This window comes from Salmo salar, chromosome 14, assembly GCF_965601325.2.
Source record: "Salmo salar chromosome 14, fSalSal1, whole genome shotgun sequence".
Classification (NCBI taxonomy): domain Eukaryota; kingdom Metazoa; phylum Chordata; class Actinopteri; order Salmoniformes; family Salmonidae; genus Salmo; species Salmo salar.
In genome coordinates, this window is record NC_138304.1 from 66,136,848 (window position 1) to 66,162,765 (window position 25,918).

The 25,918-nt window shown below is 43.1% G+C and overlaps 1 protein-coding gene across 1 annotated transcript in view; it reads left to right on the forward strand.

Annotated features, from left to right (window-relative positions):
• Window positions 1–232: 232 nt before the first annotated feature.
• LOC106570076 (RNA-binding motif, single-stranded-interacting protein 3) overlaps window positions 233–25,918 on the forward strand; it is a 357,318-nt gene continuing 331,632 nt past the window's right edge. The window contains exons 1-2 of the mRNA XM_082961094.1: window positions 233–440; window positions 4,221–4,420. Coding sequence (XP_082817220.1) covers window positions 4,232–4,420 — 189 coding nt within the window. The 5' untranslated portion in view covers window positions 233–440; window positions 4,221–4,231. The remainder of the gene's footprint in view (window positions 441–4,220; window positions 4,421–25,918) is intronic.

The following is a 25,918-nucleotide window of genomic DNA, read 5'->3' on the forward strand; positions in this document are numbered from 1 at the left end:
ACTTTTGTGACAATATTGGACGCACCAAAAAGTAACACCACAATGGCAAGAATCCCATTCTTCCATCCTCTTCTCTTGACAGTTACTCTTGATGACCCCGGCTCCATGGGAACCGGGAACTTTTTTTTTTTTAGGAAGGCGGAGGAGGATTTGTGACAGCGCGCAAGGACACGCCTTCTCATTAAATCGGTAGTTTGTGTGGAGACACCTTGCCGTCACTGCCGTGTCGTCAATAGCGAAGCGAACCGCACCGCAGCCTCTTCTACATTACTTTTTTTATACTCCCCTCTACTTAATTCACTTTGTACGTATTATTTTGTCCCCGACGGTTGTGGTGTTCTGCGTCAAAGCAACAGAGATGTAAAGCAAGTTACACTACCGTATCTTCCTCTTCATTTGATATGCAGCTACTGACATAACCAGGAGCGCTGGTGACAGAGGTATTTCGGTGTTCTAGCGACTTGTTTCTATTACGTTAGCTAGCTACGTTCAACACGTTTAGCTGTTGAAACATTGTATCCTCACTAGGCTACTAGTCTGGGTACAGTCTAGGTACAGGCACAACATATTGATATTGTGTCAACGCGTAGGAAGAGAGTTAGGCTAAATGTGCATTTTCGTTATTACCCTTTAGTCTACTCAGACTGACCTAAAGCTGTCAAGTAGATCCTCGAATAACCTTCCTCGAATAGAGCATAAACCCGAGAAGAAACACGATAGGGTACCTTGTCGTCTAATTGATGCTGTTTAATAAAATTAACCTAATTTCCTATAGGGAATAATCTAAGCAAACTGCTTTTTTAAGTTTTAACGTCAATTATCTAAACTCGTCAACTGATTTTTCTCATTTTCACAAATGTTGTAGCTTAGGGTTCTCTCTGGTTGAATTGTATCTTTTAGATTGGAAACACTTTCATTTAGAATTTTAAGGTTAACCACATTACAATGATTGTGAGATACAACGACGATATTATAATATATTTTTTTGGTATATCTTTTTTTCCCATTCAGTATTTTGGAAATTCCCTTGATTGGGAACCGCTGGGCTACATTGTAATACATACCTACTGTAGGCCTACAGTGCTGAAGAATGAAAATAAAAATGATTGACTTTATTGAGTTGGATGAATCTACAAAATTATTTATTAATAGAACGACAGTTCAATATGTCCAGTATATTGCCCTCCATGATATTGAGATTATATATTTTGTTGTATATATATCCTCTATGGCCTTATGGAAATGTATGAATGCATTTCTGTGCACTGAGCGAATGCTATGATACTTTTTGGAGAGGCCAAAGATTCACAGCACCTTCATGAGGTGTCTTTCCCAACAATTTGGTCACTCATCAAAACTGAGCTGATTTATACTGAACAAAAATATGAAGGCAACTTGTAAAGTGCTGGTCCCATGTGTCATGAGCTGAAATAAAAAAATCTGACATTTTACTCACGCACAAATAGCTTATTTCTCTCAAATTATGTACACAAATTTGTTTACATCCCTGCAGTGTGAGTATTTCTCCTTTGTCAAGATAATCTTGCCACCTGACAGGTGTGACATTAAGAAGCTGATTAAACCGTATGATCATTACCATGCTTCTACATCTGCATTGCTTGCTATTTGGGGTTTTAGGCTGGTTTTCTGTATAGCACTTTGTGACATCGGCTTTATAAATACATTTGATTGATTGATTGATTACACAGATGCACCTTGTGCTGGGGACAGGTGCTGGGGACAATAAAAGGCCACTCTAAAATGTGCAGTTTTGTCACACAACCCAATGCCAAAGATGTCTCAAGTTGAGGGAGCGTACAATTGGCATGCTGACTGCAGGAATGTCCACCATAGCTGTTGCCAGAGAATTGAATGTTCATTTCTCTACCATAAGCCTGCTTGCTCGTTGTCATGCTGCTGACGCCAAATCCTGACTGGCATCAGCATGACGCAACAGGAACCGGCATTCATTGGAACAGGTGACATTTTTCCACTCCTCAATTGTCCAGTGTTGGTGACCGTGTGCCCACTGGAGCCGCTTCTTCTTGTTTTTAGCTCATAGGAGTGGAACCCGGTGTGGTCATCTGCTGCAATAGCCCATCTGTAACAAGGACTGACGAGTTGTGCATTCCGAGATGCCGTTCTGCACACCACTGTTGTACTGTGCCATTATTTGCTTGTTTGTGGCCCACCTTTTAGCTTGCATGATTCTTGCCATTCTCCTTGGACCTCTCATCAACAAGCTACTTTCGCTTACAGGACTACCGCTGGCTGGAAGTTTTTTGTCGGTCACACTATTCTTGTTAAACCCTAGACATTGTCATGCATGAAAAGCCCAGGAGGCTGACTGTTTCTGCGATACTGGACCTGTTGTGCCTGGCACCGACGATCATACCACGCTCAAAGACACTTAGGTCACTCGTTTTGAAAATTGTAACATTCAATCGAACAGTAACAATGCCTCGACATCTGTCTACCTGCTTTATATAGCAAGCCACGGCACGTGACTCACTGTCTGTAGAAGCAAACCATTTTTGTGAACTGTGCGATGTAACTAATAAATTGTATATTACAGTACAAGTCAAGTCTGGACACACCTACTCATTCCAGGGTTTTTCTTTATTTTTACTATTTTCTACATTGTAGAATAATAGTGAAGACATCAAAACTATGAAAGAACACATGGAATCACGTAGTAACCAAAAAAGTGTTAAACAAATCAAAATATATTTTATATTTGAGATTCTTCAAATAGTCACCCTTTGCCTTGATGAGAGCTTTGCACACTCATGGCATTCTCTCAACCAGCATCATGAGGTAGTCACCTGGAATGCATTTCAATTAACAAGTGTGCCTTGTTAAAAGTTAATTTCAGTTTTTTCTTTCCTTAATGCGTTTGAGCTAATCAGTTGTGTTGTGACAAGGTAGGGGTAGTATACAGAAGATATTTGGTAAAATACCAAGTCCATATTATGGCAATAACAGCTCAAATAAGCAAAGAGAACAACAGTCCATCATTACTTTAAGACATGAAGGTCTGTCAATCTGGAAAATTTCAGGAACTCTGAAAGATTTTTTTTCAAGTCGCAAAAACCCTCAAGTGCTATGATGAAACTGGCTCATATGAGGACCTCCACAGGAAAGGAAGACCCAGAGTTACCTCTGCTGCAGTGGATAAGTTCATTAGAGTTACCAGCCTCAGAAATTGCAGCCCAAATAAATGCTTCACAGAGTTTAAGTAACAGACATATCTCAACATCAACTGTTCCAAGGAGACTGCGTGAATCAGGCCTTCATGGTCAAATTGCTGCAAAGAAACCACTATTTGGTCTAATGAGTCCAAATTTGAGATTTTTGGTTCCAACCGCCGTGTCTTTGAGAGACGCAGAGTAGGTGAACGGATGATCTTGGCATGTGTGGTTCCAACCGTGAAGCATGGAGGAGGTGGTGTGATGGTGTGGGGCTGCTTTGCTGGTGACAGTGTATATTTAGAATTCAAGGCACATGTAACCAGCATGGCTACCACAGCATTCTGCAGCAATATGCCATCCCATCTGGTTTGGGCTTAGTGGGACTATCATTTGTTTTTCAACAGGACAATGACCCAACACACCTCTAGGCTGTGTAAGGGCTATTTGACCAAGCAGGAGAGTGATGGACTGCTGCATCAGATGACCTGGCCTCCACAGTCACCCGACCTCAACCCAATTGAGATGGTTTGGGATGAGTCGGACCGCAGAGTGAAGGAAAAGCAGCCAACATGTGCACAGCATATGTGGGAACTCCTTCAAGACTTTTGGAAAAGCATTCCAGGTGAAGCTGTTTGAGAGAATGCCAAGAGTGTGCAAAGCTGTCATCAAGGCAAAGGGTGGCCACTTTGAAGAATCTCAACTATAAAATATATTTTGAGTTGTTTAACACTTTTTTGGTTACTACATGATTCCATATGTGTTATTTCAATGTTTTTATGTCTTCACTATTATACCACAACGTAGAATAAAAATAAAATAAAAAATAAAACCCTTGAATGAGTAGGTATGTCCAAACTTTTGACTGGTACTGTATGTGCACATGCGCTTGCATGTGTGTGACTGAATGTGTGTATACTAGTGCGTCTGCTCTGTGAATGTGTGTTTCCTATTTCTCTTCCCTTACTCGCTCTTTGCTTCTCTCTTTCCCCCTCCTCTCTTCTCTCTCTGTCTCGCTCCATGGGATGGCAGTGCAGGGGAAGATGGACATCCAGAGTGGCATACAGATGGCAGTGGAGACTCTCCCCTCCTCCCTCACCTCCTCCCCCCAACAGTCGGGTACCCATCAGCAGAGCGAGACAGAGGACGGCCAGACAGAGGGGAGCGCCAGGCCTACTGCTGACAATCACAGCAAGGACTCCCAGCCAGCTGCTGGCCACCAAGACGACAAAGTAAGTCTCTCTTCTCCTTCTTCCTTCCACATCGCCTGTGTGTGCCTGTGTATTTATGTTGTGGTGGGGGGATCAATAATGAGCCTGCCTCCGATGCACTGTTTCTGTTTGCAGGGAAGGCTTCCTCTAATGCTACATTTTTTAAAAAGGGTTCCAAAAGAGTTATTTGGCTATCCGCATAGGAGAACCCTTTTTAACATGCTAGCTAGCTAGCTAGCCAGGCAGCTAAGCTAAGCAGCAACCTTTGATAGCCACGTATTAGCAGTTGCTTTTTAAATTCTACTGTTTTTAATCTTACCTTGTGGTATGAAAATCTGTTAGGAGAATGTTGGAGAAGCTGGTTGGCTAGCTAGCTACTTCTGTCTTGATCGTGCACTGTCAGGCCGTCACTTAACAGCCATGGTCCCAACAATTTTGCACCCTGTAGGCAATATCAAAATGATGATAACCTAAGAACTAGCCTAGGTTAAATTACCATAGATTGTCATGTGTACCATTATATGAAGCTAGCGGTATTACTGGGCTATCTCAGCCAATATGCCAGACGTAGTTTGGAGAGAGCAGAGTTGGAAAGACTTGCGTTTTCTCTTGAGCTATTTTATAGCGTTCCTTTTAGGAGTGAGAAGATTTTCAGATGGAGACAAATTTGGGTAATAAATATTTATTTCTAGGCAATGTAGTAAACTATTGCATAATCATATTTATGAAGTACATTTTCTTGTAAAAAATAACTGCCAGTGATTCTCAGCCCACGCATGGGCAGACTACTCTATTTCAATGAGAACACACATGCTAGGCACATTTGATCTCACCTGCCCATCTAGAAGAGGACAGGTAGGTTACTGAAGCTGAAGCAGTGTGAATAATGCGACAAAGAGGAGCTTTTAATACAATAGATAGCTAACGCATACAAAGCAGTAAGACTACCGTTTACAAATAATCGACAAAAAAATATTTTCATCCCAAAGTCGTCTACCACCCGCTCCCACTTGCAGCATGAAAAATGCAGACCACGCCGAAATGATCTCTGTCGGGACCCGCAGCTCTTTAGTTGACAGCCTAACGTGAGTAAAATAGCACCATGCTCTACCAACTGAGCTACTGAGCCTGTGCGTCTAGGGCCTATGTGTTTCCCTATGTGTTGTTTTGGGATCTCATTAAGGACGGTATAACAACATGTCAACGTGTCTCTGAATGTGTATATTTCCCAGTTGTCAGGTTTACATCCAAATGTTGTGGAACTTATAGGATTAAATATGAAACTATTTGTGAGAAGATGAAATGTGATCTCGGCCTTCTAAATGAGAAAATGTTTTTTCATGTAAAGTTTATCCAGTCAGTAACCATGCCCATGTGAGCACAGACATTACGCCAAACGTGATGGAATGCCCTTTTTCCCCAAGTGTTTAAAAGGACCTGCTGAAGAACTCTCTATAGACCAGTTACGTGCAGCGCCAGTTGAATACGTCACGAATTGTTTAAAACTACAACTAGCCCAAGCAGGCGGACGGCGGACTAGCCCAAGCAGGCGGACGGTGTTGAACCGGATGTCACGAATGGTTAGACTCTGAGACCAGAAAAACGTGGAGCATTGCTGCACGTTGAAATGGTTAGAAACTCTGAAACTCTCTCTCTCTCTCTCAAAGAAGACTACACAGGAACATTTAGTCTGCAGCTGTTTAAGTACTTTAGTCTAGTAAATTCGACCGAGAACCCCCGGCTGGTACATTGAAAGATCCATTCTAACGAACATTTCCTCTGGAAGATCTGTTCTCACATACACTCCAAAACCAAGAAGATGCTACTACAAAATACATGGTGATCTCTGGTGGACAACCAGAGACTTACACAACCAGAGACTTTCTGTCGAATTACTCCCCGTAGATGTATTGAGTGTTTTCAACAGAGAGACAGCAAAGACATACACACGTAAATATGTACATCGCAATTCTTTCGAATGAGCGGTCGTTCATGTGCAAAGTATTTGCATTTTATTAGCATAGTTATCAGTTGTCTGTACGATACTGGAATTCCTTTGTCTCTCCCTTTCCCGCTCTTTTGAATCCGCCATTTTGTGTAACAAGCCATCATATCGGTTTAGTCCACTAGGGCCTTTCATTGCATTGTGTAGTAATCAATGTGTAAGCTATCCTGTTTGTGTGTTTATGTAATTCTGTGTGATTATTTAGTTAGTTAGTAAATAAATAATTAAGCCAGTTTGTATATCGCTGATTCGTCATTTATGCTAGGGTTCGTGCAGATTTGAAGTCAACGACGTTCAGAATGAGACTGATATGAGGTAATAAGAATTAATGAATTGACTGTGAGTTTAGTCGGGAGATAGTAACTCGTTAAATAACTTTTCCTGTGGTGCCCCAGATTACTACTTAATTAGTTGTTATATGATTAATTTAATCTTGTAATAATTGAACGTGGTATGTAATTATTTGATAAAAAAAACAGTCAAACACATTAACGATAGTCAAGACACGACAACTGTGTGAGTCTGCTTAGCATATTCACTCCCCAATTTCTATGGTCTTCATCATCATGCAGAATGACAGCAGCCTCCACTCCCGCTCCCTCCATATATAAGATGTCAGTCGTCAGGGCATGACAGGAACCTCAGTTCTCCTCCATCAATCATCACAGAAAGACAGTAGGCCTTGGATGATAGGAGGGCAGGCCTATGGAGACCACCAGAGTAAACACAACACGGCACACAGAGAAAAACACACATTCTGAAGTAAGTCTCGCTATGGCAAGTCATTGATTTGAAGTTCAACATCATGTGAAGACTGGTGTCATGGTGAAGAAATGAAACACTAGATGAAGATGCAGTTCTCTGATTACTTCTCCATATAGATTCAGTCATTTATGGTTTGTAATATTGTAGGCTCTTCTCTCTCTCCATTGTTGTTTGTGTTGCTGCTGTGTTTGGAGTAATGAGGCGTCCAGGGGGCTTTGAGAGAGCCAAGATGCTATATAACAATAGCAGCATCAACACTTGCCCCTTGCCTCTCGGTGGGTGGCCCTAAGGGTACTGTATCTGTGTCATTACCCTGGCTCTCTTACATTTGTGTGTGTGTGAGGGAGACAAAGGAAGAAAGTGTGTGTGTGTGTGTGTTTTTCTGTCGAATAAAGTGGAGACACCACTGTCTGCAATTTAGTTGGGGCCGCCCCGGGGTCTGCCTCTCACACCGGCTGCAGCGGTATCATCGATTTTGTTTGGAGAGTTTATTCATCAAGATGTCATCAGTGGAAGTGGACTAATGTTATGTTCCCCGTTAAACTGGGCTTGCATCTAGACTACACTCCTGTGTATTAGTGATTCATCCTAGAGTGTGGACATTGGGTACAGACTCCGGTGCTTTTGGTACTGATTCTGAACAGCCTCTCTGCTGTATGGCATACCTCTGCTCTCAGTCTGTTTACAACCGTGTTTAGTACAAGTTTAATACTGTCTTTGCTAGACTGTAGTGGGTCCTACTGGACATGGATGTGGAATGTAGATCCTACGTCTTAGTTTAAGATCAGTTGTCACCAACGGGTCGATCACCAAACCAAGGCATTCCTAGTCGATCACCAAACATTTCTGTAGAAAAGCCAACGATAAAGGCTTGTGCTCCTTTTTTTTCTCTGTGTTGCGCTGTTGGCGGTAGGTGCACTTGATTCAGAAGACCTGCGCACCGGGTAAGCAAAGTGTTTCCATTTTCAACCATTTAATTTGTCTGAAAAGACAAACTTGCCTACCAGTGGGCCTACTGCGCTGGCCAATCGGATAGCTCAAATCACCGTGCCTACCTACAGCTTCCATGAACCTGGCTACAGCAAAGTTTGATACTAGCCTATGTGAGATTTAATCTTTTAAAACCATATCCAGAGAGACTGTCAAAGAATACAGCAAAGAGTTGCTGTTTTTATGAGTGAGTTCATGTCTTATTCAACACTATTACAAAACATAAAACGTGGTACTCTCTACTTCCACTCACGCTGCAGCTGAGATGTATGAGTAGCCAAGTGTATCGATAGCCTTGTGATTTTATTATTATTATTAGTAACTCGTCGTGTGTATTTTAATATCAAGGGAGTATTTCACTTTCTCTGGTCATAGGAACAAATTCATGTTGTTCCTGAGTCAGATGTGGTGCGAGTCCAGTTTCACCATCAGGTGGAAGATGGTGTCCCCTCTCTCTGGTCAGTCTCACCGGAGGAAAGAAACGAGGCAGACCCCCTGCTGCTCTCTCCCTCCCTCCGCTGAGATTAACGCCGTGTTCAAAACAACAAAATCTTAGATTTCAGTGCGTTCAAGACAACTGCTACACCAACTGATCTATTTTGTTATCAAAGTTTTGAAATATAATATGGTCTGAGAAGAACAATATTGGCAGGCCAGGCATATAGCAAATATGCTGTGATAAAACTATTATGCCTCATTCCAACAGAACTGTTTTATTAGTTTGTTTTTTAAACATGACAAAAAAATATCCAAAAATCTGAGCGGTACACTCTTAGAAAAAAGTGTCCTTAAAGCTTCTTCAGCTGTCCCCATAGGAGAACCCTTTTTGGTTCCAGGTAGAACCCTTTTTGGTTCCATGTAGAACCCTCTGTAGAAAGGAACCAAAAAGGATTATTCAAAGGGTTCTCCTTTGGGGACAGCCGAAGAACCCTTAAAGGTTCTAGATAGCACATTTTTTTCTCTAAGAGTGTATGTAGATCTCGGTTTGCTTTTTGAGTGCGATAGTGATCTTGACTCAGGAAGTATTGGTGACCACTGCTTTAGATGTACAGCTGTGACAGGGAAATACAAGGTGTAGAAATAAAATCAGATCACGCTGAGTGATTGTTGCTTTTTGAGGTTGGTTCAGTTTTGTTTTGATTTGGAAAAAAAGAATCACGGATTTCGGTTTCGATAATTTATTTAAGACATTAAATGCACTATGCATTATGTGGGTTGAATGCTGTAACAACACAGAATAAAACAATGAATTAAAGTCCCATGATGGTAGTGACTGCCCATTACTGCTGATCACTTTTTAGTCATAATTTATTCACATTACTTTAAAATATTTCAGTTGTGTATATTACATTAGTTTTAGGCCTATTAGATGTCTTTATTATTTCATTCCAAGTGATCAGCTTCTGCCTATGGTGTTTGACAAAATCACAATTTTAGTAGTTCTTCAAATTAAAAAAGGCATACTTTTAGGACTGCTGAATACCAACTATCAATCTTAGATCATGTATTTTCAGGTAGATCACAAAGCAACTACTCTATATCCCTCTCGACACCCGACAAGGCCCTCATCCCCATCATTCGCAGGAGAAAGAGACCGAGATATCTGAGACGTAGCTCGGGGTGCCTTGTAAGGATCCGACGGCGAGTGGGTAATCTGCCCATCAGTCCTATTAGCCAACGTACAATCATTGGATAACAAAATAGACGAGCTACGATCACGAATATCCTACCAACGGGACATTAAAAACTGCATCTTATGTTTCACAGAGTTGTGGCTGAACAACAACATGGATAAAATACAGCTGGCGGGCTTTATGCTGCATCAGCAAGATAGAACAGTTGCCTCCGGTAAGACAAGGGGTGGCGGTCTGTGTATATTTGTAAACAACTGCTGGAGCACTAAATGTAATATTAAGGAAGTCTCGAGGTTTTGCTCGCCCGAGGTAGAGTATCTCATGATAAGCTGTTGACCACACTATTTACAAAGAGAGTTTTCATCTATATTTTTTATGGCTGTCTATTTACCACCACAAACCGATGCTGGCGCTAAGTCCGCACTCAATGAGCTGTATAAGGTCATAAGCAAACAGGAAAACTCTCATCCAGAGGTGGCACTCCAAGTGGCCAGGGACTTTAATACATGGAAACTTAAATCCGTTTTACCTATCAGCATGTTAAATGTGCAACCACAGGGAAAAAAACTCTAGACCACCTTTACTCCACACACAGAGACTCGTACAAAGCTCTCCCTCGCCTTCCATTTGGCAAATCTGACCATAATTCTATCCTCTTGATTCCTGCTTACAAGCAAAAACTAAAGCAGGAAGCACCCGTGACTTGGTCAATAAAGAAGTGGTCAGATGACACAGATGCTAAGCTACAGGACTGTTTTGCTAGGTTTCTTCCGATGGCATTGAGGAGTACACCACATCAGTCACTGGCTTCATCAATAAGTGCATCGATGACGTCATCCCCACAGTGACCGTACGTACACACCCCAACCAGTAGCCTTGGATTACAGGCAACATCCGCACTGAGCTAAAGAGTAGAGCTGCCGCTTTCAAGGAGCGGGACTCTAACCCGGACGGTTATAAGAAATCCCGCTATCCCCTCAGATGAACCATCAAACAGGCAAAGCGTTAGTACAGGACTAAAATTGAATCGTACTACACCAGCTCCGACGCTCGTCGGATGTGGCAGGGCTTGCAAACTATTACAGACTACAAAGGGAAGCACAGCCACAAGCTGCCCAATGACAAGCTAAATTACTTCTATGCTCGCTTCGAGGCAAGCAACACTGAAGCATGCATGAGAGCTCAGCTGTTCCGGACGACTGTGTGATCATGCTCTCCTTAGCCGATGTGAGTAAAACCTTTAAACAGGTCAACATTCACAAGGCCGCGGGGCCAGATGGATTACGTTGACGTGTACTCCGAGCATGCTCTGACCAACTGGCAAGTGTCTTCACTGACATTTTCAAACTGTCCCTGACCGAGTCTGTAATACCAACATGTTTCAAGCAGACCACCATAGTCCCTGTGCCCAAGAACACTAAGGTAACCTGCCTAAATGACTACCGACCCATAGCACTCACGTCTGTAGCCATGAAGTGCTTTGAAAGGCTGGTCATGGCTCACATCAACACCAGTATTCCAGAAATCATAGACCCACTCCAACTTGCATACCGCCCCAACAGATCCACAGATGATGGAATCTCTATTGGACTCCACACTGTCTATTCCCACCTGGACAAAAGGAACACCTATGTGAGAATGCGATTCATTGACTACAGCTCAGCGTTCAACACCTTAATGCCCTCAAAGCTCATCACCAAGCTAAGGACCCTGGGACTAAACACCTCCCTCTGCAACTGGATCCTGGACTTCCTGACAAGCCTCCCACAGGTGGTGAGGGTAGGTAACAACACATCTGCCACACTTATCTGCAACACTGGGGCCCCTCAGGGGTGCGTGCTCAGTCCCCTCCAATACTCCCTGTTCACCCATGACGGCATGGTCAGGCATGAATTTAACATCATCATTAAGTTTGCCGACGACACAACAGTGGTAGGTCTGATCACCAACAAGAATGAGAAGTCAGAGACCTGGCCGTATGGTGCCAGGATAAACCTCTCCCTCAACATGATCAAGACAAAGGAGATGATTGTGGACTACAGGAAAAGGAGGACCGAGCAAGCCCCCATTCTCATTGACGGGGCTGTAATGGAGCAGGTTGAGAGCTTCAAGTTCCTTGGTGTCCACATCACCAACAAACTATCATGGTCCAAACACACCAAGATAGTCGTGAAGAGGGCACGACAAAGCCTATTCAAATTTCAAATCAATCAAATCAAATCAAATTTATTTTTATATAGCCCTTCGTACATCAGCTGATATTCTCAAAGTGCTGTACAGAAACCCAGCCTAAAACCCCAAACAGCAAGCAAAGCATGTGAAAGAAGCACGGTGGCTAGGAAAAACTCCCTAGGAAAAACTCCCTAGAAAGGCCAAAAACCCAGGAAGAAACCTAGAGAGGAACCAGGCTATGAGGGGTGGCCAGTCCTCTTCTGGCTGTGCAGGGTGGATATTATAACAGAACATGGTCAAGATGTTAAAATGTTAAAATGTTCATAAATGACCAGCATGGTCAAATAATAATAATCATAGTAGTTGTCGAGGGTGCAACAAGCACGTCCGGTGAACAGGTCAGGGTTCCATAGCCGCAGGCAGAACAGTTGAAACTGGAGCAGCAGCACGGCCAGGTGGACTGGGGACAGCAAGGAGTCATCATACCAGGTAGTCCTGAGGCATGGTCCTAGGGCTCAGGTCCTCCGGAGAGAGAAAGAGAGAATTAGAGAGAGCATATTTAAATACACACAGGACACCGGATAAGACAAGAGAAATACTCCAGATGTAACAGACTGACCCTAGCCCCCCGACACATAAACTACTGCAGCATAAATACTGGAGGCTGAGACAGGAGGGATCAGAAGACACTGTGGCCCCATCCGATGATACCCCCGGACAGGGCCAAACAGGCAGGATATAACCCCACCCACTTTGCCAAAGCACAGCCCCCACACCACTAGAGGGATGTCTCCAACCACCAACTTACCGTCCTAAGACAAGGCCGAGTATTCCCCCTCAGGAGACTGAAAAGATTTGGCATGGGACCTCAGATCCTCAAAACGTTCTACAGCTGCACCATCGAGAGTATCCTGACTGGTTGCAACACTGTCTGGTATGGCAACTGCTCTGCCTCCGACCACAAGGCACTACAGAGGGTAGTGCGTACGGCCCAGTACATCACTGGGGCCAAGCGTCCTGCCATCCAGGACCTCGATACTAGATGGTATCAGAGGAAAGCCCCAAAAATTGTCAGAGACGCCAGGCACCCTAGTCATAGACTGTTCTCTCTGCTACCACACGGCAAGCGGTACCGGAGCGCCAAGTCTAAGTCCAAAAGGCTTCTTAACAGCTTCTACCCCCAAGCCATAAGACTCCTGAACAGCTAATCAAATGGCTACCAAGACTATTTGCATTGTCCCCCCCCCCCCCACCTCACCCCCTCTTTTACGCTGCTGCTACTCTCTGGTTATTATCTATGCATAGTCACTTTAACTACCTAGATGTACATATTAACTCAATTACCTCAACTAACCTGTGCCCCCACACATTGCCTCTGTACCAGTACCCCTTGTACACTACTGGTCAAAAGTTCAAAAACATCCTACTCATTCAAATATTTTAAAATATTTTTACTATTTTCTACATTGTAGAATAAAATACCACATGGATTTATGTAGTAACCAAAAAAGTATTAAACAAATCAAAATATATTGGACACAATAGCCACCCTTTGCCTTGATGACAGCTTTGCACACTCTCCCAACAAGCTTCACCTAGAATGCTTTTCCAACAGTCTTGAAGGAGATCCCACCTATGCTGAGCATTTGTTGGCTGATTTTCCTTCACTCTGTGGTCCGACTCATCCCAAACCATCTCAATTTGGTTGAGGTCGGGGGATTGTGGAGGCCAGGTCATCTGATGTAGTACTCCATCACACTGCTTCTTGGTAAAATAGCCCTTACACAGCCTGAAGGTGTGTTGGTTCATTGTCCTTTTGTAAAACAAATGATAGTCCCTCTAAGCACAAACCAGATGGGATGGCATAATGCTGTGGTAGCCATGCTGGTTAAGTGTGCCTTGAATTCTAAATAAATCAAAGACAGTGTCACCAGCAAAGCACCCCCACACAATAACACCACCTCCTCCATGCTTTACGGTGGAAAATACACATGCGGAGATCATCCGTCCACCCACACACGGTGTCTGACAAAGACACGGCGGTTGGAACCAAAAATCTCCAGTTTGGACTACAGACCAAAGGACACATTTCCACCGGTCTAATGTCCATTGCTCATGTCTCTTGGCCAAAGCAAATCTCTTCTTCTTATTGGCGTCCTTTAGTAGTGGTTTCTTTGCAGCATGAAGGCCTGATTCACACAGTCTCCTCTGAACAGTTGATGTTGATATGTGTCTGTTACTTGAAGCCTGTGAAGCATTTATTTGGGCTGCAATTTCTGAGGTTGTTAACTCTAATGAACTTATCCTCTGCAGCAGAGCTAACTCTGGGTCTTCCATTCCTGTGGCGGTCCTCATGAGAGCCAGTTTCATCATAGCACTTGATGGTTTTTGCGACTGCACTTGAGGAAACGTTCAAAGTATTTGAAATGATCCTTATTGATTGACTTTCATGTCTTAAAGTAATGACGGACACAAAACTGTTGACCAGTAGTGTATGTAGCCTCGCTACTGTTATTTTCCTGCTGCTCTTATAACTATTTGTTATTTACATTTTTTTTATCTATTTTTTACTTAACACTTATTTTTCTTAACTTCATTGTTGGTTTAAGGGGCTTGCAAGTAATCATTTCACTCTAAGGTCTACACCTGTTGTATTCGGCACATGTGACAAATATAATTTGATTTGATTTGATCGCGCATCCTTCTGTCTCTTCTCTCTGTCTGAGAACGGACAAGTAGGCACGCAGTGGATAATGGTCATTGTAGTTAATTACTACGTTTTCTGCGCTAAATTATGTGTAATGTTGGCCTGTTGGAAACTACAACTCCCTACTACATCGCTCAGTTCGGGCTTGATCTGATTTATATCTAGATAAACCACATTGCACTCGCAGGGGAAAAAAATGAAATAATTGAACCAATGTCGGTCAGTTACTTGTTTAAAAACTGGAAAATAACAGCACTATGAGTCCTTCACTGTGTTCTTCTGGACTTTATGTTTTGTGTCATTACAGCATACAGTCTTTGTTGAACTCGCACAGAATACTAAGCTAGCTGGCCACCATGCTCTGCTAAGCTAGAGTATTTGGTTATTTGGAATTTTGCTATAATTGGTGTCATAACAGTCTAATGACCTTTTCAACTCACTAACGGCACTGGAAGGCAGAATGTCCCCTAGTAAGCACAAATCTTAAACCACACGTAGGAGTTGAGCTGATTCTGCAATTTTTATAATTTTTCTCCATTTTGGTGTGTGTATATTTCTGTTCTCTCAGAAAAGTTTTTTGTTTGTTCTCATAAGCATATAATGGAGAGTGATAATTCAGAACATTGGTAATTTGCGGTCTGTTTTCATTAAGGATGACTCATTTGGGAGGAAGCTTTTAAACACGGAGTGGAATTGTTATACCGGCAATTATGTCTGGTGTATTTGATTACGAAGATGACATACATGCTAATTCAGAAAGCGAGGTTACAAATTATATTAAACCGCTCACCACGTAAACGGGGTGTGTTTGAAAATGAACAAAAGCCGTAGCGTAAGCAAAATGAATGTTTAGCAGATGAGATTTATTTGATTTTAGCCAGATAGAATAGGTTTTGATTAAATGGGACTCTTTGCTTTAATCTCATTGCTTTAATATAAAACTATTACAGATGAGGGTGAATTGGTTGGTGATTTATTTTGTAATTTGTTGGCCAGATGCTTTCAATCTACCCGTAATGCCTTGGGTCTATGGATTCCCAGATTTTTTTTTTTCTTCCATTCAGCCGACCTAAAGCGCCAGAAGAACAGATGGTCTCTCACCTTGCTGTATGGTTAAGCTAGATAAATCCCCAGCTAAACCAGTGATAGTGTTTAACACAGGTTGCTGTCGTTAAAGCTCCTGGCTAAGTATTCTATGATAATAGCACACCAATTGTTATCACTATTCACTCTGAAGTCTGGAGGTCTTTTGAACCGCTCTTCCTGGAACGGAGAGAAACTGCAGAACGTTGTGTGCTCTTCATGACAGAAGGTGTCTGTTCTGTACCTTCAACTCTCGGAGGCACGTACTTCCCTTTTTTTGTGGCTTCATTGACTGCATTTGACACTATTACTGCGTTGCTCGTTTTGACATTTGGCCCTGGTCAAAAGTAGTGCACTAAATAGAGAATTGGGTGTCAATTGGGACGCAGTCATTATTACCGCGTTGTTTAATTGTGATCATGGTTCGGAAACAATAACTAAGGCTGTGTTTGGACAGGTAGCCCAATTATGATCTTTTTTCCACTAATTGGTATTTTGACCAATCACATCAGTTCTTTTCCGGAGCTGAACTGACCAATTTGTGAGGAAAAGTATCAGAATTGGACTGCCTGTCTTAACACAGCCTAATATTCATGAAAAGCAGATATGGTTTTCCTCACACTTTCCCCCTAAATCATTTCCATGAAATGTACTTTTTTTTGCCACCTCGACTTCATTATTTGTTTATATATTACCCATTCCCCAAATACTGAAGGAAAATATTTCCTCCCTCCGTCCCACGTCGTTCTGGTTTATGTTGGAATGTGGACGTTTGAGCGAAATGCAGACTGACACTGAACAAACCCTCCTACCGAGCACCCGTCCCCACAACAGCGCAGATTAACTCTCTGCCTCAATTACCTCGACACTGGTGCCCTCGCACATTGACTCTGTACAGGTACTCCCTGTATAAAGCCTTGCTATTGTTATTTTACTGCTGCGCTTTAATGATTTGTTACTTTTATCTCCTACTTTTTTGTTGTTATTTTCTTAAAACTGCGTTGTTGGTTAAAGGCTTGTAAGTAAGCTTTTCACAAATACAATTTGATTAGATTTTTGATTTGATTTGCTATGCCATGGTAATTACCTTGTGTTATTTCTCCTCCCACACATGCTTTTGAAGCTTTAACAGCATCCCTGCATGCCACCGATCCCACCAGCCTTTCCCACCAGTCTCGATCCTCCACCAGGATCCAGAAGCACTGGTTAATCAATCAAAACCCCTTACAAAATGTAACTGATTGTTTTTACTTGGATTGTGCTATGACGAAGTGTCTTATGTTAGAATTGAGCTTAGTTGAGCAATGTGAGGTGGATTTATACTCTGTGTTTCAGACTCTTAATTACCTCATGATAATTGACCATCATTTAATGAGTCTCTCCTCTTGAGGAGGAAGCACAGTTTAGTATGTACACCACTTAACTACAGTAATAAAATGAAAGGCTGTAACTCATATCACATAAAGTCGAAGGGCCTCTATCTATCGAGCTCTATCAGGAAAGACACAGCCCACTGTGCACAGACATCAATTCAACGTCTAGTTTTGGTTTACATTTGGTTGAGTTGTCAACTAATGTGAATTCAACGTGAAATCAACAAAGAAATTCACCATGTCATTCGATTTTAGGTCAAAAGTTGGGTGAAAAAAAGACAATGTCCTTTTTGCAAATTCAATCAGTTTTCCATGTTGATTCAACGTCAAAATCAATTCAAGGACCTGCAGCGCCTTTGCTCTATTTGGTATCTCCAGTGGATGCAGTTGAATGGATTGCCCCGTTATTATGAGCCATTGAATTGTTGGAACTGTAGGCACAATCCTATTGAGATACATGTGTTTAGCTCAAAGATGTGAGTAATTCATCCATTGTGTGTGTGTGTATCCCAAGTCAATATTCTGCATCCTCCCCTCAACACACACACACACACATACATACATACTGTACATACATACAGATACACACACACACACACACACTCAGCTCTGGAAAACTCTATTAGCTTCTGTCACAACACATTTATCCCTCATCTGTTTCTCAAAGCATCGTGGAGCAAGGGGTTGCTCTCTGCCGCAAAGTGGCAAAGTGGTCTCCTTTTAGTTTTTTCATTCGCTCGAATGGAGAGCGATAGCAAGGGCCCTGCCATCTCAGACTCTTGTCCAAATCAGTGATTTTTACCCTAAAATAGCCCTGCTGTCAGCTCGCCTTAGGAGCCCTGGCCTCTGAGAGCCAGTTAACGGGATCAGTGCTCACTGGAGTGTGTGGCTCAATGGTAAGACATGGCGTTGGTGACACGTTCCTCCTTTGATGGGATCACGGCTCGCTCCTAGTCCCCCTCTGTCCGTCTAACCTGAGGGGCTAGATCCAGGAGATCCAGGGGTGCCACCTGTTCCCCACTTCCCCTCACTGCGTTTTAGCTATAGTCGTTTCTCAAATGGTACAGGGAGGGGGTTAAAGTTTCCACTGAATGGTATTTTTATACTTTGGCGTCGGTGGGTGTTGAGGTGTGTTTGGGTATCTGTGTGTGCAACTGCACCTGCGTCTGTGCACACAATACATGTGTGTGCTTGTATGGTTCTGTATAATGTTGGGCTTGTTCGGTGAGCTCTCATGAATTGTGATAAGCTCAGCTAGCACATGAAAGGTTTAAGTGAGACTTGTGCAGAATATTTGTTCGAAATTACCGACGTACCGAATCTTGGTGACACAAGTTACTTTGTTTTGGCCTCGGGGTGCAATTCTTGTACTGCCCAGCCATACTGCCCAGCCCTCTTCTTTGAAAATATGTTGAACAATATGTTCACAAAGTCAAGTTGGGGAGACAGACCCATTATCGCGTTGTGGCTTTTTAGTAAAAAAACGTGCAATGATAGTGGGATGGACGGGAGGAGCGCTTTATTCTTCGCATATAAAAAAGGTGATATTCAGCATGACAAATTGCCTTTGCGGGAACATAAATGGGCCGTATGTTTAACTAACCCCACATTTGGCTCGTTGGCTGCTTATTTCGCTTCGTAAAGGGGCCTGTTTATGGAGCCCGTGACGGCTACGATCATCATTCAAACTTGCACCGTTACATTCCTTTTTTGATTTCCCCTTTTCCTCGTTCTCATTTTTGAATAGGAGTTTAATGTGTCCGCGTCCTGGCCAGCCTGCTTGTATTAAACCCCATTAGTTACACATAGTCTCAGCCACAGGCTGTCAACACAACACACTGAGGCAGAACAGTAATAATAGTTTTCCCTTTCTACTCTTATCCCCAAATTAATTCCCTGTGTGTGTATTGTGTATGTTTGTGTATGTCAGTGTGCGCGCGTACACATGATTGCTTTTTAAACCCAACGTTGTGTGGTAATTGCACCTTACGCACAACACTTAAACCCTATTAAAAATATCAACGTATTGCCTACGCTGGTCATTCAACTCATAAGGAGAGCAAACCACTCATATGGAAAGACCTCAGTTCAGATTGCAGCAGCAGATGCTCCAAACTGTGTTTAGTAGTGACATCTCCACTCAAATATTTCACTCTGGAAAATCTGTTTCCATTTGGAAGGGCCACACAATTAATTATAATCAAGCACTATTTGAATCAATATTTTCCGGTGTTTAGATGATATTTGGCACTCTATCTCAATAACATCTTGAGAAAGCGAAAAGAGCCAGACTCTGCACCGCTGATTTCCAAACAAATAGGAAACAGAAATATGTAACCCAAAACTGTTGAACATGGAATCTATTAAATCAAATCCTACAACAATACATGAAAAACACAATTCTTATTGTACTGCAAACATGCATGTCTTTAGATTCATGTTCATAACAAAATAATTACACTGTGAATTTTTTTTACTCAAACTGCATTATTTAATGCATGTTTTTGTACTGCGTGAATTTTTTTCTATCTCAATTCCCAACAACCTGAACCCATCTATAGGATACATGATATGTGCTGTTGACGTCTTTCCTACATACCGCATATAAAGTAAATACTAATGATCATTAAACACACCATTGTACCATTGGCACAGTAGGGAGCCCAGGTTTATAAACCTACTTAAGCCCTGCATGTGTGCAATGTAGAGCCTACCCAGAGTAGATCCAAAATGGCACCTTTTATATTGCACTACTTTTGACCAGTGGGATGAACACTACCACGTGCCACGGCATCGTTATGGTAACCCACAGGCTCTGTCATAATAAGTGCAAACACCTCCCTCCCATTCCCCAGGAGTCTGTAATATATATTCATGCCTCATTAGGCACCTCCGAGGTGCAGCAGTTTCTGCGTATGCTTACTCATTACCACGAGAGAGAGATTGAGAGAGGGAGACACGTACACACGCACACACACACGCATGCATATGTATATACACACACACGCTATCCCAGTAGATAATGTCAATATAAGCCTACTGTACCACCTTCCAAAGATTCAAAGGCTGTTGAGGGGGGAAAAGAAGTGTGTTTGATGCTCTGTTTGTGTGTTCAAAGAGACGATGATGATGTGCATTTCATTTTCAAAGCCGTGAACAAAGGACCTAGTCTCTGTAGGTTGTGTCCTGCAAAAGGTTTGGCAAAAAAAACAATAATTGAATATGTCATTATCAAATTACTGTTCTGTTGTTCCTCTACAGTTTTAGTGACGGTCTTAATTAGGTAAACGGCCATTCCACTTAAGCAATAAGGCCAGAGGGAGTGTGGTATATGGCCGATATACCACGGCTAAGGGCTGTTCTTACAGACGACGCAACGTGGCGTGCCTGGACACAGCCCTTAGCCGTGGTATATTGGCCATATCCCACAAACCCCCGAGGTGAATTATTGCTATTATAAACTGGCTACCAACGTAATTAGAACAGTACAAATAAATATTTAGTCATGCCCGTGGTATACAGTCTGATATACCATGGCTGTCAGCCAATCAGCATTCAGGGCTCAAACAACCCATTTTATAATTAAGCAATAAGGCCCGAGAAGGTGTGGTATATTGGCCATATACCACAAACCCCAGAGGTGCCTTATTGCTATTATAAACTGGTTACCAACGTAATTAGAACAGTAAACAAGTAATTTTTTGTCATACCTGTTGTATTGGCTTTCAGCTAATCAGCATTCAGGGCTCAAACCACCCAGTTTATAATTAACTGTATATTACAGAGCTCCGATGTAATGCACTAATTAGACTACTAAAGAGAGAATGGTAATTAAGTTATTACTTCTGGAGCAATACTAGATATGCTTATTTAAAGGAATGAATTGTATGTGAAGGTATGCTAGACATTCCATCTCATGAAAGTGAAGTACAATGACTCTCAGCCTGCCTTTGCACTGTTGACATCACAGATATAATGCTATAGTGCAGGGAAAGCTATTGAACCCTATCCCAAAGTCTCAGTAATTCCTCTGATTGTTCTGCACAAGGTAGTTCATATCTCGATATCTACTTATATCGCACAATATAATTGTTTAGTCGATGAAACCGTTTGAAGCTTGCTTAATAATAGAATGTATAATATATGCCAATTAGCAGACGCCGTTATCCAAAACGACTGAAGGTCATGTGTGTGTACATTTTACGTGCGGGTGATCCCGGTAAATCAAACCCACTATCCTGGCGTTGCAAGCGCCATGCTCTAGCGACTGAGCTACAGAGGACCACTAATCACAGTGCAATAAGAACAGGTCAGTGTCTCTGACTTTCCTATCGGACCTTTAACGTTTGCCGTCAGAGGTGTCCAGCAGTAGAGAGAGAGGGAGAGAAAAGATCCCTGACTAATCCAGATTGCTCTCTATTCCAGGCCATCCCTGCTTACTTGATCCTCTCATTCACTCCACTGTTTTGGCACAACTTGACACTGGGGTATTCTTGGGAATCCTCCTCCAACCTAACGGGAATATTCCACATCTGCACTCACAGCCTCTGTCCCAAAGCCCACGCCCCTCATCAAGATTAGCCTATAGATGCCCATTTCTGCCACCGTCACCCTCCACCCCCCACAGTCCTTGCCCCCAGGGTAGAGGGATTAGGTGTGCGTTGAGTAACACCTGTAATGATAGTAATCACTGGACTTAGAAGGCCGTAACAAGGCTTTAAAGAAGAGAGAGCAGAGAGCGGGTGATTGAGTTAGTGACACATTGGAACGGACAGGTCAATTCCATCACAACTGTGGGAGTGGATTGCAGGCAAAGAAGGACTTATGCTCTGCATGGGAAGTGGGAAACACTCTTCGTCTTTAGATATCGGCTGATACTTTTAGCACTCCCTTTAGGATGATTCATTCAATGACTCTTACACTAACAAGCTCTGTGCATAGAATATCTGATATGGGATCTGGTGGACTTGCTGCCATTCAGCCAAAAATGAGGTCGGGGCTCTGTGCAGGCCAGTCAAGTTCTTCCACACCGATCTCGACAAACCATTTCTGTATGGACCTCGCTTTGTGCACAGGGGCATTGTCATGCTGAAACAGAAAAGGTCCTTCCACAAACTGTTGCCACAAAGTTGGAAGCACAGAATCGTCTAGAATGTCATTGTATGCTGTAGCGTTAAGATTTCCCTTCACTGGAACTAAGGGGTCTAGCCTGAACCATGAAAAACAGCCCCAGACCATTATTCCTCCTCCACCAAACTTTACAGTTGGCACTATGCATTGGGGCAGATACTGTAGCGTTCTCCTGTCATCCACCAAACCCAGATTCATCCATTGGCTGCCAGATGGTGAAGCGTGATTCATCACTCCAGAGAACATGTTTCCACTGCTCCAGAGTCCAATGGCAGCGAGCTTTACACCACTCCAGCCGACGCTTGGCATTGTGTATGGTGATCTAGGCTTGTGTGTGGCTGCTCGGCCATGGAAAACCATTTCATGAAGCTCCAGACAAACCGTTATTGTGATGACGTTGCTTCCAGAGGCAGTTTGGATCTCGGTAGTGAGTGTTGAAACCGATGACAGAAGATTTTTATGTGCTACGCGCTTCAGGACTCGGCGGTCCCGTTCGGCAGGCTTGTGTCTCCTACCACTTCTAGGAGCCGTTGTTGCTCCTAGATGTTTCCACTTTACAATAACAGCACTTACAGTTGGCCGGGGGCAGCTCTAGCAGGGCAGAAATTTGACGACCTGACTTGTTGGAAAGGTGGCATCCTATGACGGTGCCATGTTGAAAGTCACTGAGCTCTTCATTAAGGCAACTCTTCTGCCAATGTTTGTCTAAGGAGATTGCATGGCTGTGCGCTCGATTTTATACACCTGAAAGCAACAGGTGTGGTTGAAATAGCTGAATCCACTAATTTGAAGGGGTGTCCACATACTTTTGTATATATAGTGTATGTTCAGCTAGGACACACATGGTTGATTGACTGGCAATGAGCAAGGGACAGTTACAGTATGTGAAAGTGTGTGCATTTTCAGGAATAGAGTATAGTGCACTCTATAGGCTACAAGGACAGAAATACAGAGTTTTGTTGAGAATGCAGGGCCCGAAATGGATGTGGTGCCCAGGGTTAATAAATCCCATTTACAATTTGCAGGCCTGGAAATATTCCTCCCTCTCGCTCCTCTCCTCCCGTCCTCCTTCTATTTCTGTCTCTCTTCCCGCCCTCTCTCCCCTCTCTATCTCTCTATCCCTCCTCTCCTCCCACCCTCCCTCTCTCCCCTCTCAATTTCTCTATCCCTCCTCTCCTCCCGCCCTCTCTATTTTTTTTCTCTACTTCTTCTCCTCAGTTAGCAGCCGAAATAAGCGTTCTCATTCAACAGAGCTACTGGCCCGAGGACGTGTCATTCAAAGATACCCACGTGGAGAGCATTGCCCAGCACACTACCATTCCAGTACCAGTACCTCCATACAGCTCAGTACATCTCAGTCTAACCCCGCATCGCTAATCCCTCACTTATGTCATCGCAAGGTGATCCTTCCTCACTAAAGTCTTGAGTTACTCGATCCTCGTGCAAGACAGTTTACTCCATTTTGCTTAGGCTTGATTGGATCGTTGTGAGTTTTAGGGATATTATTAAAATTACACTCTTAGAAATGAAAGGGTTCTTCGGTTGTCCCCATACGAGAACCGTTTTTGGTTCCAGGTATCCATCTGTAGAAAGGGTTCTATCTGCAACCAAAAAGGGTTCTTCAGAGTTCTCCTATGGGAACAGCCGGAGAACCCTTTAAGCTTCTAGATGTGGTCTTTTTGACCTGCTGAAAATGTTAGGCCTATGTTTGTTAGAAAAGACTAACATGTAAGTATGGAGATGTCAGGGGAGGCCATCTAGAGAGATCATGGGCAGCAGGTAGCCTAGCGGTTAAGAGCACTGGGCCAATAACCGAAAGGTTGCTGGTTCGAATCCCGAGCCAACTAGGTGAAAAAATATGTCTGTGACCTTGAGCAAGGCACTTAACTCTAATTTCTCCTGTAAGTCTCTCTGGATAAAAGTGTCTGCTAAATGCAAAAAAACCCCCCCAATAATAATACAAATGAAAATGTAGAGAAATCCCAACCGGAAGTGAGTCTAGGGATTCAGAGAAGCCTGAATCCAACAGGATTCACAATGACCCACTAAGAGCCAAAAGGAATTAGACAATATCTGAGAGAAACATGAGGGAAAGTGCCCTCTGCAGCCCTGATACAATGTCAGTGTAACTGAACTCACAGTGCAATACAGACAGACGAACAGAGGAGTTTCAGGCCCTCTGGACTGTAGAATTGCCATGAGACCGGACAGCCTAAAACTCTGATAGAGGACACCTCAACTGTGAGTACATTTTAGTATGCATTGCTGCAGGTGGGGATTGTGGTAAAGAATACGTTTTTATTTTAATAAAAAGTGTTTTTAAGGTAGACTTGCTCAGAGGCAATATTGTAATAATGAGGTAATAAATGGTAATGGGCCGCAACTTATCTCTCAAAAATGTCTGGAATTAGACTGCGGATAGGCTGTACTAGAATGTACTAGTATGCACTAGTATGCTTTACTAGTATGCACAGCCACGGTTCCATCTGCAATCAATATCCCTCTCTCCATATTGTCACCGTTGCATCATAATGCAAACGGGTGAAATCCAAATATGTAACAGTGGCACTGGCCACTCTGTCTCCCTGTGACCTTCTTGTCCCCTGCGTGTGTCTGCGATGCCCAGCCCTGTCTCTGCTTCACTGTAATGCTGCAGCAGGTTGGTGAGGCTGTGTTCCAAATGGCACCCTATTCCCTATCTAATGCACTACTTTTGACCAAGACCCGTAGGGAATAGGGAGCCATTTGAGACGCAGACTGTCTTTGACCCACCTGCTGAGCCGAGTCTTTCCTGCAGTTACCCTCTCTCTCTCACTGACTGACTGACAGACAGACCGACGCAGGATTAATATCTGCTGTTCTGGCCTGTGACAGGAGTGTCCCTTACATCACAGACTCATAGCCAGCGTCCCAAATGGTAACCTATTCCCAATCCCTATATAGTCCACTACTTTTGACCAGATCCCAACCTACAAGGGCGAGGACTTTTCCATGACACGCACCCTGGACGTCAACTTCTTCTCCACGGAGAACAACGCGCACACGTTGCCCCTAGTCAAAAGTAGTGCACTATATAGGTGATAGGTTGCCATTTGGGACACCCACGGTGACACGCCCCCTGTCAGTAAGCCAGCTAGTCAGTCGGCCATGGCTGAGGTTGAGTGGTGTACAACGGGACGCTGAGCTTACAGTCTTCGGTACGGAGCACAGACATGTCTGTCTATGTCATTCATTGCATCTTTCTCTGATGTAAGAGACCAATAGATTGGGATGTAAATAAGAGAGAAAGAAACAGGATTGAATTACATGGTAGCGTGTTTCAGGGCATTTGTTTATATTGTCGGCCAATGTTTGTGTTGAAAGAGTATGGGGAAGGGTGACTTGAAACCGCATGAACGTGTCTGCGCATACGCAGCGTGTATCTACTGATTGACAAGTTTGCATGCATCTCCCATTTTATATTCATGTGCATTGTGTAACATAAATCAAGTGTTACTCCAGAGTTTAGCTGACCTGCTTCTGTCAGTTGGTCCAGTGGACAGCTGAGCTGACGTTCATGGAGCAGGAGAGTTGAGTTAGGGCCTATCCCTTAGTTACTGTCGTCGGCCAGGTCGTATTTACAGTACACCCTGCTAGCCACTATGGCTGCGTACCAAATGG